Source organism: Bactrocera dorsalis, chromosome 3 (genome assembly GCF_023373825.1).
Source record: "Bactrocera dorsalis isolate Fly_Bdor chromosome 3, ASM2337382v1, whole genome shotgun sequence".
Lineage (NCBI taxonomy): Eukaryota > Metazoa > Arthropoda > Insecta > Diptera > Tephritidae > Bactrocera > Bactrocera dorsalis.
Genome location: NC_064305.1, coordinates 65,179,457 through 65,194,545, shown reverse-complemented (window position 1 = coordinate 65,194,545; position 15,089 = coordinate 65,179,457). Strand labels below are relative to the sequence as shown.

Sequence of the window (15,089 nt, the reverse complement as noted above, 5' to 3'; positions counted from 1 at the left end):
ATATAAAATTCATACATGTACATATGTATTGGTATTTTTGTTTATTATAGTTAATTTTCTGTTGATTTTAGCAATTAAAATTTAAACATAAATATTACATGAGTGACAATAATCATTTTATAGACGTTATTACATAAATAGACTTATTTTAAGAAACATAAATGGGAATCTTACTCAATACGTTAAGGTTTACATATTTCTATAGTATTTAACTGCAAAGTAATTAATTAGCTGCTCAATTTCTACTATTCTGTATGCGAAAGAAATAGAATTTTTCCCAGACAATCTAAATAATGTTTTATAAAGAATTTTTCGTTAAGACACTGACTAAAGTGTTTTAAAATTTTTGGTTACATACAATATCTATGTATAGCCTTTTTGAGTAAGTCTTATATTGCACTTTGTTTTTGAAATTAAAATTATTATAATTATCTAAAATGTGTATATCTCATTTTTGACTTGTTTATGCTGCCTATTAATCGTTAATTATATAAATATATATTTTTTTTATATATTCTCATATTCAATCGCTTTGAGTAAAATGTGAACAAAAAAATTATAAACGAATTAACTTAATTACTATAGCCGTTTTTTATGCAGTTCTTCGGTCTCTTTGCGCAAATGCTGTAAAAAAAAAATAAAAATTGGTGATATTTTTAATAAAAAATAGCTTTGATCAACTACAAAAACTCACATGAAACACGTCCTGTATTTTGTCCGTTATCAACTTGCGCGCCTCTGGCTCTGGCACTTTACGATCTTTCAGATCTTGTATAAAATCTTGCAAGTCTATGGGTTGACCGATATTTAGCGTCACCTTTTTACCCCACTTCAGCACGTATGGCTCAGTGTTGGGCAACACTTCATCCATGCCCTCATGCCACATGGGTAGTATAATCGGAATGCGTGGCGATTCGTATATGATACGACCCACACCCCATTTGAGGCGCATCTCCTCTTTGGTCATATTCACTTTGCCCTCGGGAAAGACGTGCACCCAATGGCCGAGCGCACATTTTTGTATACACAAATTGACAGCGTCCTGATAGACGCCACTGCCGCGCACCACTGGAATGCATTTTCCTATATGGAGAAGCAAATGAAAAATTAATAATTTAATTATATATAAATTGTTTGCTTGTAATTTAATTTAAATATATATTTAAACCCACCATACATGAAGAAAGTCGAGTGATATTTATTGGTGAAGCAGATGTCGTGCGCCGCCATAGACCAACGTATCTTAAATGTGTTGCATACATAACGCACGGGAAGCACACCTGTAAAATATTTGTTGTAATACCGTTAAATTGCATGCAAATAATTGTACATATTTATCACAATACTGTACCCCATAGGCCGGGATCATCGAAGCATGATTGATGATTTGACACTGTGACTAGCGGCACACCGGCTGGACGTTTTGCTATCAAATTTATCAGTCTCTCTCTGTTGTACACCACGGTTCGGTTGAGGAAAACTGCAATCAGTAGTAAGACAACAAAATTTATAAGCACCTTTGTGAAAAGTTTTTTTTTTTTATGTACGCAAGATCGTAAATAACTATTTTAGAAGTATAATATAAAGGGTGATCCATTTCGAGTTACTCTAATTTTTTTAAGAAAAACACAGAAACTTCAAATTTAATGGGGAACGTTTATTATCATTCGAAAGAATATTCCTTGGCATTTATTTCTCTATTATATTGTCTCTTTCAAATGTTGGCCGCGGCTACGTCTCAGATGGTCCATCCGTTGAGTCCAATTTTCGATGACTCGTTCGAGCATTTCGACTGGTAACTGGCGAACGATACGCGTGATGTTTTGCTCCAAGGTCTGAATCGAAGTGGGATTGACCGCATAGACTTTAGACGTTATATATCCCCACGGGAAAAAGTCTAACGGTGTGATATCACACGATCTTGGTGGCCAATCGACCGGCCCAAAATGTGAAATTATCTGCGTACTCAAGTGTTTTCTCAATAAATCCATTGATTTATGCGATGTATGGGAAGTGGCGCCGTCTGGTTGAAACCAAATTTCGCTGCGATCACGAGTTTCAATTTCAGGCATCAAATAGTCGGTTATCATGGTGCGATAACGGTTGCCATCGACGGTTACGGCCTCACCGGCATCATTTTTAAAGGAATATGGACAGATAATAGAGCATTTAAGTCGCTCCGTACGTCAGTACGAGTTGCTACAAACGGCGCCGAATCGATTACAACGGTCTTCGTGTACACTCTCAGTTACGATTCTTCAATGCGTGCTGGACGTGGTCTATTCAACAAAGACGGTGAACGCAGTGGACGGGCAAAAGAGGTTGTTACCGGCGAAAATATCAAAAAAGTCCACAAAATAATTTTGTAAGATCGTAAAGTGGAGTTGTTCGAGCTAGCTCATATATATTTGAATATTTGGATATGAGATAGCTCTGTGCAAGTTGGGTCCCATATATGCTCACTTTTGACTGAGCTCACCAACAGGTTCGGTGCAGTGTCTGGACATGTTTAAGCGTAGTAAACCTGAGTTTTTGCTTCGATATGTGATAATGTGCGGAAGACCAATCGGCAGTCTCCGAAATCCAATTGGAAGTCATTCAAGTGGACTGCACACGATGAACCTGCTCCAAAGAGTGTTAAAACGTTGGCAAGGTTATGGCGTCGGTATTTTGGAGTGCGCAATTTTATTACCTTAAAAAAGGAGGACCATTACATAGCGTTATTGGATTATTTGGAGGACGAAATCGCAAAAGAAAACGACCACAATTGAAGCAAAAGAAAGTGGTGTTTCACCAAGACAATGCAACATGTCATAAGGCGGTGTAAAATGCGGCAAAAATCCATCACTTCACATTGCTTCCGTATCCACAGTACTTTCTAGATCTGGTCCCAACTACTACTTACCGTTTTCTGATCTCAAAATAATGCTTGCTGGGAAGAAAATTTCAACGAATGAAGAAGGGATCACCAAAACTGAGGCTCATTTTGAAGCAAAGGACAAATCGTAGTACAAAAATGATATCGAACAGTTAGATAGTCTCTATAATCAGTGTATCACCCTTGAGCTCCCTATGTTGAAAGAAAAACAAACGAAATTTGCCCAAAAAAAGATTTTTCTACCGCACGTTATCATTTTTCGCTTAATATCAATTTGTGGGCGTGGCAACGATCCGACTTCGTCCATCTGCAATATCAACCACCTCAGGATGTCAATCAATGAGTACATCGGGTCAAAATAAGTCAATTTTTAGTCAAGGTATCGTTCTGACGGACGGTTAGATGCATGGATGGAGACACTGACATCTTAAAATAAATTTGTCTCGACATCCTGATATGTTTAATATACAATATATAAATCATTAATATACAATATATGCGTATCTTTATTACTAAGTATCCAGCCGAGTACAATCATTCTCCCTCTCTTTCCCTCACTCTCTATATAAAGTCCAAGCAAATGCAGAATAGCTTAAGCATTGAAAGAACGCCCTCTAAAACACATAGAGCTGAGTTAGAGAAATGTTGTAGCTTTACTAAATGCATTTATAAATAAATAAAATAAGAGACTGTGATTTACTTGAATTTACATGAACCGATAATTAAATTTTCTACGAATGCAATGAGCTAAGTATTAAACCGATTTACATGGATTAGTTTAAATCAAAGTGCAAATCAAAAGAAATTAGCCATCGCAGGGCGCGTGACACGATTTGAATATTGGAGAAACCTTATAGATGTACAAACACACCTGGCAAGGTTCAACACAGAGGTCGCCTTCACTACGCATGTAATTGACAGACGGTATTTGAATTATCTAACGAGATCGCGATAGGTGACAATAGACCATTGCCGGTGTATACTAAGCGAAATTTTACTGTTTACGGATATTATTTCTATAAGCTTAGCGTGTCTGGACTTGTCTGGCAAAACTTCCTTACTTAACTTGCTGCTGGCACAGTGGTTGCGCTGGCTGCTGCGTCCTTCGAAATAGCCACAACCTTGCTAATTGGTGGCAGAACTTCACACTCAGTTTTCAAACTCCCGCTGAACCTTGCAAGTGAAGAAAGACCTACATATTTACAGCATTAGCAAAAATAGTAGTCGCAGTGCTCCATTGCAATGGTACAAATTGATCGTATGCTTTTGTCGCTCAAGCGAGCGATTGAAGCACTGGATCGCAGCTTGCAAAACGTTCGAGGAAATCGAATTTTTATGGGTGGAGTGGTCGTCTTGCTAACAGATGATTTCAAGCAGAAGAGCCCATTATCGAAAGAGGTACCACGGTAGACGAGATAAACGCATGCCTCAAGGCTTCGCCGTTGTGGGCTAAACTAGAGCGATTTGTGGGACCGAAATATATATGTATTACTAGTTTCCAGCATAGAAAAATTCACCATTCTCCGGATCGCGAAGCCACCAACCAGATTGCTCGGCCGCCACGTCTCCAGTGTTTTAGACGTTCCTAACATCGACTTGGACCACTATACTAATACGGCTCGATGTCATTGGCTTTAACAACCGCGCAGTTAGTTCTGCTTTCTCCAGACTGGATAAGAAAGCGAAGCAAATGGGTCTGGTGGTGAAGGAAGGCAAGACGAAATATCTCCTTTCATCAAACAAACAGTCATCGCACTCGTGGCTTGGCTTCCACGTCACTGTTGACAGTCATAACTTCGAAGTCGTAGATAAATTCTTCTATCTTGGAACCAGTATTAACAGCAACAACAATATCAGCCTCGAAATCCAACGCAGAATAAGCTTTGCCCACAAGTGCTACTTCGCACTGAGCAGGCAATTGAGAAGTAAAGTCCTCTCTAGACGAAAAAAGACCAAATTCTACAAGTCACTCATCATCCCCGACATAATTCAGCGGCTATGCTGGCTAAATCATATCGTCCGAATGAACAAAAACACTACAGCTCTGAAAGTCTTCGACGCAGTTATCGCTGGGAGGAGCAAAAGAAGAGAAAGACCTCCGCTTCGTTGAAAAGACCAGATTAAGAGGGACCTGGCTTCGCTTGGAATCTCCAATTGGCGCCACATAGCAAAAAGGTGGAACGGCCGACGCGCTGTTGTTAACTCGGCTATAACCGCGTAAGCAGTATCTACCCAAATAAAGAAGAAGAAGATATTTCCGAGTTTATAAGAAAACTCGGCTAGCGAGAAGTGGTTGTGCGAAAGAACTATCAAGGGGCACAAAAACGAATTGGTAGAGAATATTATAAAATAATATTAGAGCAAGTTCCAGGTGTGGTAAAGACAATAAACACAGCGATGACAACTGACGATGCAACTATATATCCTGTAGTGTTTTTAAGACTGTGTTATGGCACTAGATTACGTATCACAGAGCTTAGATGACCCATTCTGTATCGAGAGCGCAGAAAATCTTTTTACGGTGAGATGGACCCACAGGCTAATTAAAAGTGTACAAAGATGGTTGGATAGGAAACATGGAGAAACATATTTTTACCTGACATAGTTTTTTGACGGGTCAAGGGGTGTTTTAGAAACACGCTACAAATCTTCTTACTTTGCCGGCGGTATGGAAAGGAGTGAGCCGATCTAGAGAAATTGACAACGGAACTGAATCGAAACTAGTATGGAATGAATGAGCAGTAGGCCAGAATGGCGTGACTGACGAGCCGAATGGCTAAGCTTGGCCTGACAATGTAATACTTAACGCAGTTCCGTGAGGCAAATAATAAGCAATGACGATAGGAATATGACGATCATGCATACCGACCGGAAAAATTACGCTATCATTCCAAGATTGCCTCTCCAAAATCAAAAAAAAAAATGAAAATATCTGGAAATAAGAAATACAAAATTTACGACACTTTTTGAACAAACCTCGTATTAATTACCGAGCGCTGTAGTTCGCACATCAAGTTCTAATGATTTTAAAGTCTTTATCACTAAATTCATAAATATATATTGCTAAGTCATTACATAATATAGTGACTGCACATTGTTGATGAAATAAACAATAATGCAAAAAGTGCGCGCAAATGTGAGCCAGGGGCAGACGCTTTGAGAATATGCAAAAATAATACGATTAACATTGACCACGTTACCAAAGTAGTACGCAGTCTACAGTAGTGTGCATATATATGTATGTATATGCATATGTGTGAGCAAACTTTGTTTGTTCGGTTGGTATAGCGGTTTTTTATGCTGATAATGCCGACATTGGCACGAGTTCGAGCTGCAGCGTCCATGAATAATGGCACAACGTCTTCACCAAAAGAAACAAAATGTATAGCAATAATAAATACAAGCAGAAGCAGAGCAACAAGTTCAAGAGCCGCATAAAGAAGCAACACAAATGTACATACATACATATGTATGTATGTATATATGCGTGTATTTACTTTTCATCTGTAGCGTAAATTTTGTTGGGTTAGGTTATAGGATGATGCAACGCGTAATGTCAATGAAAACCACACCAAAAGCTGAAATTTCGCCAAGCGACATTTATTGACATAAAAAATAACAATAACAAAAAACACTCACACCGAAACTATAATACCCTTCACATATACCAAAGATTTCATAAAAGTACTGAATTTTGATCGTTCAGTTTGTATGGCAACTATATGTTATAGCTGTCCGATCTGAAAAGATTCTTCCGATAATGTACCGTTGTCTAAAATAATATTCTGTTTCAAATATCATGAAGATATTTTTACAAATAAAAAAGTTTTCCATACAAAGCTTTGATTTTGATCGTTCAGTTTGTATGACAGCTATATGTTATAGCAGTCCGATCTAAACAGATTCTTCGGAGAATGTACCGTTGTCTAAAACAATATTCTGTGCCAAATATCATGAAGATATCTTCTCAAATAAAAAAGTTTTCCATACAAAGCCTTGATTTTGATCGTTCAGTTTGTATGGCAGCTATATCCTATAGTGGTCCCATATCGGCGATTCCGAAATGAGCAGCTCTTTGAGAAAAAAATGATTTTTGTAAAATTTCAGATCAATATCTCAATAACTCAGGAACTGGTATACAGACGGATACCTTGTTCAGGGTATAAAAATGAGAATTTATAAAATTAGGCGCAAAAAACATTAAACTAAAACATTTTTGAATCTCAAAAGCGTCTCGTTACCACAAACACTTAAACAGCAACAACAAAAGTAGCAGTGAATGCCACAAACGAATTGAGAGCGACGGCGTGCAGTTGCACCGATGAGCAGACACGGCGATGCCCCCTCACATAAACCATATATTTACATATATACATATGTATATACTCCCGAGTCAGTTCGAATCAGCTTTGTCTGCTGTGTGCGCGACAATAATTACTACAACAATAGCAAAAATAGCAGGAAATAGATAGGCGACCTAGTGCATAAAAATAGCACACTGATTTTTTTCTAATTGGTGAGCGAACTTTTTTGTTATAAATCTAAATTAGAAGTATTAAAGGTTAAAATATACGAGTATAAATATATACAAAGATGTATGTACATTTATAAACATGTGACAACTCTGTATACGCTCTCAAGACGCCCATTTATTTGAAGAATGGCATAACTTGAAAATCAAAAAAATTTTTTTTTTGGTATAGATCAACAATTGCGCTTTAAAGCTTTATTTTATATGAAAATTTTTATAACGGTGCATTTAAAATTATTGTTGCAATCATTTACTTTAAACGCTCAAAAGGTTTAACTAAAACGTAGTATCTTTATTTTCAATTTTTTACATTTTTTTAATTTTCATAATTCTCGAGTTATATCATTCTTCTGATAAATAAAAAAATTAGAATAGTCATACCCATTTGAGCAGGTGCTTGCATAAACTAGCTGATTTCCATATAGTTTTTCCCATTTCCACTATATACTACATACAGACAAACATGCGAAAGTTCAGTAAATGTAATTAAAGCCGTCCAGTAAAACTTTGCCTCTGCCAAATCGAACTTAACCTTTGGCATTCATAAGAATATATCGATGATGCTAGCTTTCTTCAATTTTCTCAAGCTTTGTTTTAATGTTTCGATGATTTTTTTTTAATTTATACTAATTGAAGGTTGCATTTATGATTTTAAACGAATTTATGTAATTGAGTCATAAGATGAAAATTTGCGAATATGAATATATAGCAATTCAAATTTTCTTACAAAAACTTGATTATGACGTTTAGTTTGAATGGAAAACATATATGTACATATGTATGTATGAATGTACGAGTAATATATGTATATTTGTCCGATCTGGAAAATTTCTACATATATTTGAGCGTTGCCTTTAGCAATAAACCGAGCCGAATTTAGGAAAGATATTTTATCAAATAAACAAGTTTTTCTCACAAGAACTTAATCTTGATCGTCCAGTTTGTATGGCAGTTCAATGCTATAGTGGTCCGATATCAATGGTTTCTATAACCGAGCAACTTCTTGAGGAGAAAAGAATCTGTGCAAGATTTCAAAACGTTTTCAAAATACGAAATGTATTTTTGTCATGAAAAAGGGTTTCGTGTTAACAAGACCTCAGGGCGTCAAATAAATTTAGTACAACCACAAATTTTTGATAAAATATTACATACAGAACTACATATTCCTTTATATAAATATAGCATATAGAAAATTCATAGTATATAAATTATAAAGAGCGTTATCTTTGTCGTAAAAATTTGGTTTTCGCCCTCTTGGCACCGCGCTCTACGCGATACACATCGCCAGCTGCACAACTCTAATGCGTACTAAGCGAACGCACCTGCCTTTGTGAAAGCGCACAAAGCGCCTACGAGTGCAAGTACAATGACTTCGCGCGTACACTCATATGTGGCGACACTTCGTTCAGTGCACTGCTTAAATTTTACTCTAAAAATACATTTATAACAACGCATATTTACTTATCAAACTAACGTGATTACTCACAATGCTCTAATTTCTGAACTCACTTCACTTGTTTTGGGTAATAAATTTCCGACGTTGAAAGTGAAATATTAAATAACAAAAACAAAGAGCAAAACAAAGCCCAATAATTTCGTTATCTGTATTTTTATTATACATAAACTGATAAAGTTTATAAAAATTAGTTAAATTGTTTATTAAATGAAAATCGAATTTGATGAATCTGAAGGCAGCGCGAAAATTATAAAAATTATATTGCAGGCAATAAATCAAGCATTTGCTATATTGATATCACAATCAAATTTTAATGAAGTACTACTTGAACCATAAAAATCAACCTTTCCAAGTAACGACGATATAAATTTTCGTCTTCTAAACTCTTTTATGGCATTCTTTATCGTGAGTTTGAGTTGTTCTGTTTGTATGACAGCTATAAGGTATAGTAGTCCGATTTGCACAATATGCTCGGATATTGCAGCAATGCCTTGGATAAGAACTTATGCTAAAATTTAAGACGATATATTGTTAAATAAAAAAGTTTTCAATACAAGAACAGCTTACTCGTAAAGTGGTCCGATATCGGCATACCCGACAAATGAGCAGCTTCTTGGGTAGAGAAGGAAGTGTGCAACATTTCAAATCTCAAAATTTGAGGAACTAGTTTGTGCATATACGGACAGATAGACGGACACGACTAGATCGACTCAGCTCAAATGATTTTTCATATGTATGTGTCAGCCACGCGCCAATAAATACATTTATATATTATAGAAAATCATTTAGAATAGCAAAAGGGTAGATAACGCGATTGACGCAAATTCATTATCAAGAATATGTGTAAACTCAAAAGCTTTTAACATCTGATTTCAAACAATGTCATGGTCCAGTTATTTGCTACTTTTTCGTTAAAACAAGTCATATAGTCATAGAGCAACTATGGGAAAGTGCTATATTACAAAAGTGTTGAGAAAAAGATTGGGCGCAGGGTACGGCGGATCTAAATTTGTATTGGTTTATTGCATTTTTAGCTTAGCTTTGGATGTTTATAAATAATAGTATAAATTTTGAACTATTACACTAATTAATACAAAAATAATCAAATTGTGACAATATTAAGTCTTACTTTCAATTTTTATGTGGATTAAGATGAAAGACTAATGCAGGTAACATTTGACACTATCGGAAGACTAATTCACTATCTAAGTGGGTCTGTAGAAAATTTTTTGTATACAACTTTCTTTAGCAATTCACACTTGAGCTGAGTGCAAGAGTCCTCAGTTCCAAATCTCATTCTACTAAATCGGCACTATCTTTATAGTACAAGGGCCATAAATATTTCACAACGTCTTGGTGAAATGAACATTTCTTTAACTTTAAGATTCACTTTTGGTATGCGATTATATTTGTATGCCCTGAACAGGGGATGTATTAAGTTTGCCACAAAGTTTGTAACCACCAAAAGAAAATGTCGGAGGCAATGCAAAATATAAAATGTTTCCTTCTTTATTATTTTTAAGTAAAAGTACATTTATTGTGACGTAACTATAGAATTACGTAACTATAACAGTTAAACATATAGTATACTGTCGCGATATTTTTTGTTAACAATTACAATTAACAATTCTACATAGTCATAGTCCACTATTTTGTTCTATAATCAATAGTGTACGCAGCACATGCGATGTAAGAAAGAAGTTAGGTAATTTTTTTTATACCTTGGATTACGTTATCTGTTTTTACTTATCAAACCTAAATACTGAAGTCGATAAATGATATATATTATAAATGATAATATTTTAATGTTGATAGCATAAACACAGGATTTAATTAACGTTTTTTAATTTATTGATTAAGGAGCCAAAATGTTACATTTTACAAGAAAAATTTTCGTAAGAAAAATAAAAAGAGAAGATTGCATGAAAATCGCATTTCTTAATCAATCAAGTAATTTTCCGCTAATGCCTATGCCAGTTGTCAAACATGATTGATTGGGTAGCAACGAAGATGATAGCAAAAATATAAATAATATCACTATTTGTAAAGGCATAAAAATCTAAAGTTTTTAGCTTTTGTTACAATAATTGTTACAATTATATAAATACTTAAAACCTATATCCATAATATTAAAACAATTTGTAAGATCGGATAATAAAACAATTTACATCGAATAAATTGTCTTTAAGGATCTAAACATTCAATTTATGCTCAAAAATATAAAAAAAGAAAAAATTAGCCGTTCGAAAGTAAAAAAGTGAAATATTCTCTTATTTAACCGTAAAAACTAAAGTTTCGACACCACCCCACATGTGCCAATGGATAAAATTATAGATTAATATCTTCAATACTTACCCAGTACAAATTTAGCAAACAATCCCACCGCTGTGATAGCAATTTGGCTAGCAATATACCAAAGTCCCGAAGGACACCGCAAACGCTGGAATATCCACTCTATATTGTAGCCCATAGCGAGTTGCTGCGGTTGGGGCTGTGGTTGAGGCTGGACGTGAAACTGGCGGTAGGCAAAAACGATGATGAAGGCGATTTTTTTTGTTTTTGTTGTATTTAATGGATGTCGGTGGATAATGAAAAGAATATATAAACACAAGAGAATTAGCAGGTGGTAAATTAACGATTATACTTTAATATTTTATATGTATATTATTTTAAAATTAGATATTTATTTTCGCTACCAGCTAAACAATAAATATTTTTATATCAAAAATTAGTGCTTAACAATAATTTATCGCTTTTAAATTCACTTTTTTGTTTCGCCGAATCTGTTGCATAAAGACAAGTGCAAAAAAGTGCGTGTGGCACGATTAAAACGCGGGCGAGTGCTTAAAATAGTTTTACAGTTTTTGTTTTAATGCAATTTTTTTATTTATTTATTTAATTTTTTTTGTCTGGCAATTTCACTAAGAATTTGTTGTCACTTGAAACAGAATTTTCCTTGATATTGTGATTTAGTTTAGTTCATGTTTTTTTACAATTATACAGATGAGACATTTTTTAAATCAAACTGTTTTCTTTATTTGGAGATTATAACATTACTTTTGACAATAATCCATGCGAAATTTTATAAAAATTATATTGTGAAATAAAAAAATGTCCACCCCTAAACTTGATTTTGATCGGTCGCTTTGTATAGCAGCTACATATGTGCTATAGTGGTATGATCGGAAAAATTTACTCAGAGTTTATAGCGTTGACTTGGAGAGTAATTCTCGCGATATTTTATCAAATATAAAAAATTATAATTGGGGGCTTGAGTTTGACCGGATGGTTTGTATGTTAGTTATGTGCTATAGGCGTCCGATATCAGCTATTCCGACATATGAGAAACCTCCTGGAGAGAAAAACTTTGTGACAAACTCAAGAAATCATATTCAGGGTATAATAACGTGCATGTGCTTGAAAAAAGTTAGCATATTTATTTATTTATTTATTTAAATATGACCTGTAAATAAATTTACAGACAGACTATGAAACTAAGGGAACTGGCTGCTTAGGCCTTAGCATATTTATTTAACAATGAATAATACTGAAACGGCTGCTACTTCAAAGCACGCCTCATGCATATGCTAACAATGTAAAGATAAGTGGGCCCAACCTATTTACATATTTACCGCATACAATCGGGAAATATAATTATCATACTTTTTATTTATAAATAATAATGAATATTTATTACATATTTACATTATACAGTTTAACAAAATATATCAAAAAGTTTGATAGTTATCTACATTGATACTTCAATAAAAAAAAATTAAAATGGAAGCTGCGTCCCTTGTCATTCTAACTGCAGTTCGTGAGAGAAGTTGTAAAATAACATGAGTGTCCGAAGCATCGAAGCGCGTCGTACATATGTACATACTTTTACATAGTTCCTACACCGTTACACAGATTTATGTTACTCATACGCCACCAGTACCACTAGAACAAATATAAGCATTTATACAAGTAGTATCCACGCAGGTTCGCAATAACAACAAGTGAAATACTATTGTCGCGAAAAGTGTGGGTTTTTTTGTGCGTAAGTGCAAATATGCTAGACATATGTATGTATGTATGTAGCATAAAATTTATGAGTTTGTTCCTGCATTCTTTACGTGATTGTTTCAATGAATTTAACAACATTTTAATTAATACTATTTACCGTTGTTAAGTGGCAAAAGCATGCAACATCTTCAACATTTCTTAACTAAGTGCATAAATTGAATGAATTAATTTCGGTAGCTCTCCTGTTGCTTCGATGCTGTCGCCAGGTCGTTGTCGTTGTCGTTGACGTTGTTCTTGTTGTTGACGCGACGCTTTTCATAACTAAATATAGCACCGCATATTTTATAAATTTGCAAAAGAAAATATACACTTTTAAAATTTTCTTTTTATTTATGTATATAATATAGGATTTTTATAGTGATTTTCTTTTTGTTTCAACACAAATTTCTAATATTATATTGAAATTTCACACCACTTTCTCTAACAACAACTTAAATTCAACTGCAAAAACTACTTTGTTTTATAAAATCTTTTGTTTACTTCACTTCGCAAGTAGGGAGATTGTTCGCGCACGACACTACGGGTGTGTTTGTTATTGCGCACGTCCAAACGGTGGGAATTTGCAAAAGTGACTGGTAGTCCACAATCAGCAAAACATGCAGCGAGCACTAGCAATCAAATAGAGTCAGCTAAGAAACTCTCAAAAGAGCGAACTAGCATTGTGTGCTGTGATGGTGCTCATCGAGTTTTTGATAGCCGTCGAACGAATGCACACACATATTCCACATTATCCAACCGCTCGCAGTAGTGCGATATAAATAGGGGGTAAGAACGTTGAACTACCCCAAATTTACTCGTCATCGTCTCGCCGGCAATGACACGCTTGGCAAAGTACTACACACTAAACGTGTTCACACTTTTACCTCTAGTTTGCTTTATTTTCAGCCTTTTATTGCATAGACAATGATGTCTAAAACTGAAGTGAAGGTAAATATAAAAGCGCCGGAAAAACTTGTTCATTTGTCGTTAAATTAATTTAATTAATACTAATATTTTATATCTCAAGGGATAAAAAAAATATTTTTTCAGAAATATTTTCACATATTAGTACTTGTAAAGAGATACAATAGTACTAATAAATATAAAAACGGTTATTTTTAAAATGTATGCATATACGAGTATGTATATATTAAATAGAAAAGCTGATCTCTAAAATTTAAAATTTTAATTAATTTCTTTGTTGAATTGATTGTTTTTTGTACAAAAAAGTACCTTTCCAAATCCAATTAGTGTGTATTTTAAAAAATTGTTTATAATCATAGACAGTTCTAAAATGTGATTAAAATGGAACCATTCATTTCTAGATGAGTTTTTCGCCACTTTCAATTTAGGTTTTTGACGAGTTCAAACTATATGACACATGTTTGTCCAAACTTTTATACTTACATTATATGCAATATATCAAAAAACCTATAATCTCAATGGCATTTACAGAGTTTAGCACTGCTTAAACGCTTTATGCGTGGCGCGCTTTTGTGTAGTAATTGCGTTCCTCTACTCAAAAGCACCATTTAAGAACTTATTGACGTGACAAACAGTCACATAACCACAAATGCTCTGAAAATAGTGTCCATGGGCTCAAGGTAATTGATTGGATCGATTTTGAAAATGAAGCCTCAAGCCATTGTTGCAATAAGCAGATTTCTACTCACCTTTTTCGATGAAGTTGGATAACCGGCAGTGCAAGGTTTCTGTATGCGCGCCAGGGCAATGCAACTCCCACGATTTAGGAGCCGCATTCGGCCACACAAATTTAATCCCGCCACAGACAACAGCATTATTATTGATATGTACCACGTTTTCAAATACCAAACACTGCTAATAATACTATAAGGCAAAATATCCACACCGAACCACCAAGGTGCCCAATCCGATTATGGGCAATGGTCAACACAGATTGTTCAAATGTTTCCTGTTTTGGCGCATGCCTTAATTTTGCAAAAGCTAATTAGAATTATTTATCATTTACGCGCTTTTGACATTTGCTTTTATGTTTTTCGTTTATTTCTTAGATATTCGTAAATATTTACATTTTCATTGTGAATTGTTTGTGAACAGCTGAATTTCGCCGTGAATAGTTATGCGAAAAGTTCGAACTAAATAAATAGTAATTTTTAATAATTAGAAACTAAAATGATAGTTCCTATGAATTTAAA

The 15,089-nt window shown here is 34.6% G+C and overlaps 1 protein-coding gene across 5 annotated transcripts; it reads right to left on the bottom strand.

Annotated features, from left to right (window-relative positions):
* Positions 1-22: 22 nt before the first annotated feature.
* Positions 23-14,893, bottom strand: LOC105222107 (tafazzin). 5 transcript variants are annotated; one of them, XM_011199295.3, is made up of 6 exons: positions 14,586-14,893; positions 11,221-11,380; positions 1,352-1,480; positions 1,173-1,280; positions 695-1,083; positions 23-624 (listed from the first exon to the last, which is right to left on the bottom strand). In XM_011199295.3, the coding sequence occupies exons 1-6, from the start codon at positions 14,709-14,711 to the stop codon at positions 580-582; spliced, it is 957 nt and encodes a 318-aa protein (XP_011197597.1). In that variant the 5' UTR covers positions 14,712-14,893; the 3' UTR covers positions 23-579. The 5 variants fall into 5 exon arrangements, with proteins under 5 accessions (XP_011197597.1, XP_011197598.1, XP_011197600.1 ...); XM_011199296.4 differs by having other exon boundaries at positions 11,221-11,368; XM_011199298.3 differs by lacking the exon at positions 14,586-14,893 and adding an exon at positions 13,031-13,522.
* Positions 14,894-15,089: the final 196 nt, after the last annotated feature.

Bases quoted from the DNA above. Each gene is read 5' to 3' on its own strand.
- LOC105222107 (XM_011199295.3), bottom strand. From the start codon at position 14,711: ATGCTGTTGTCTGTGGCGGGATTAAATTTGTGTGGCCGAATGCGGCTC. The intron at 1,281-1,351 runs GTACAGTATTGT...AATATTTTACAG, and splicing joins CGATGATCCCGGCCTATGGG to GTGTGCTTCCCGTGCGTTAT. The intron at 1,084-1,172 runs GTGGGTTTAAAT...TTCTCCATATAG, and splicing joins CTCGACTTTCTTCATGTATG to GAAAATGCATTCCAGTGGTG.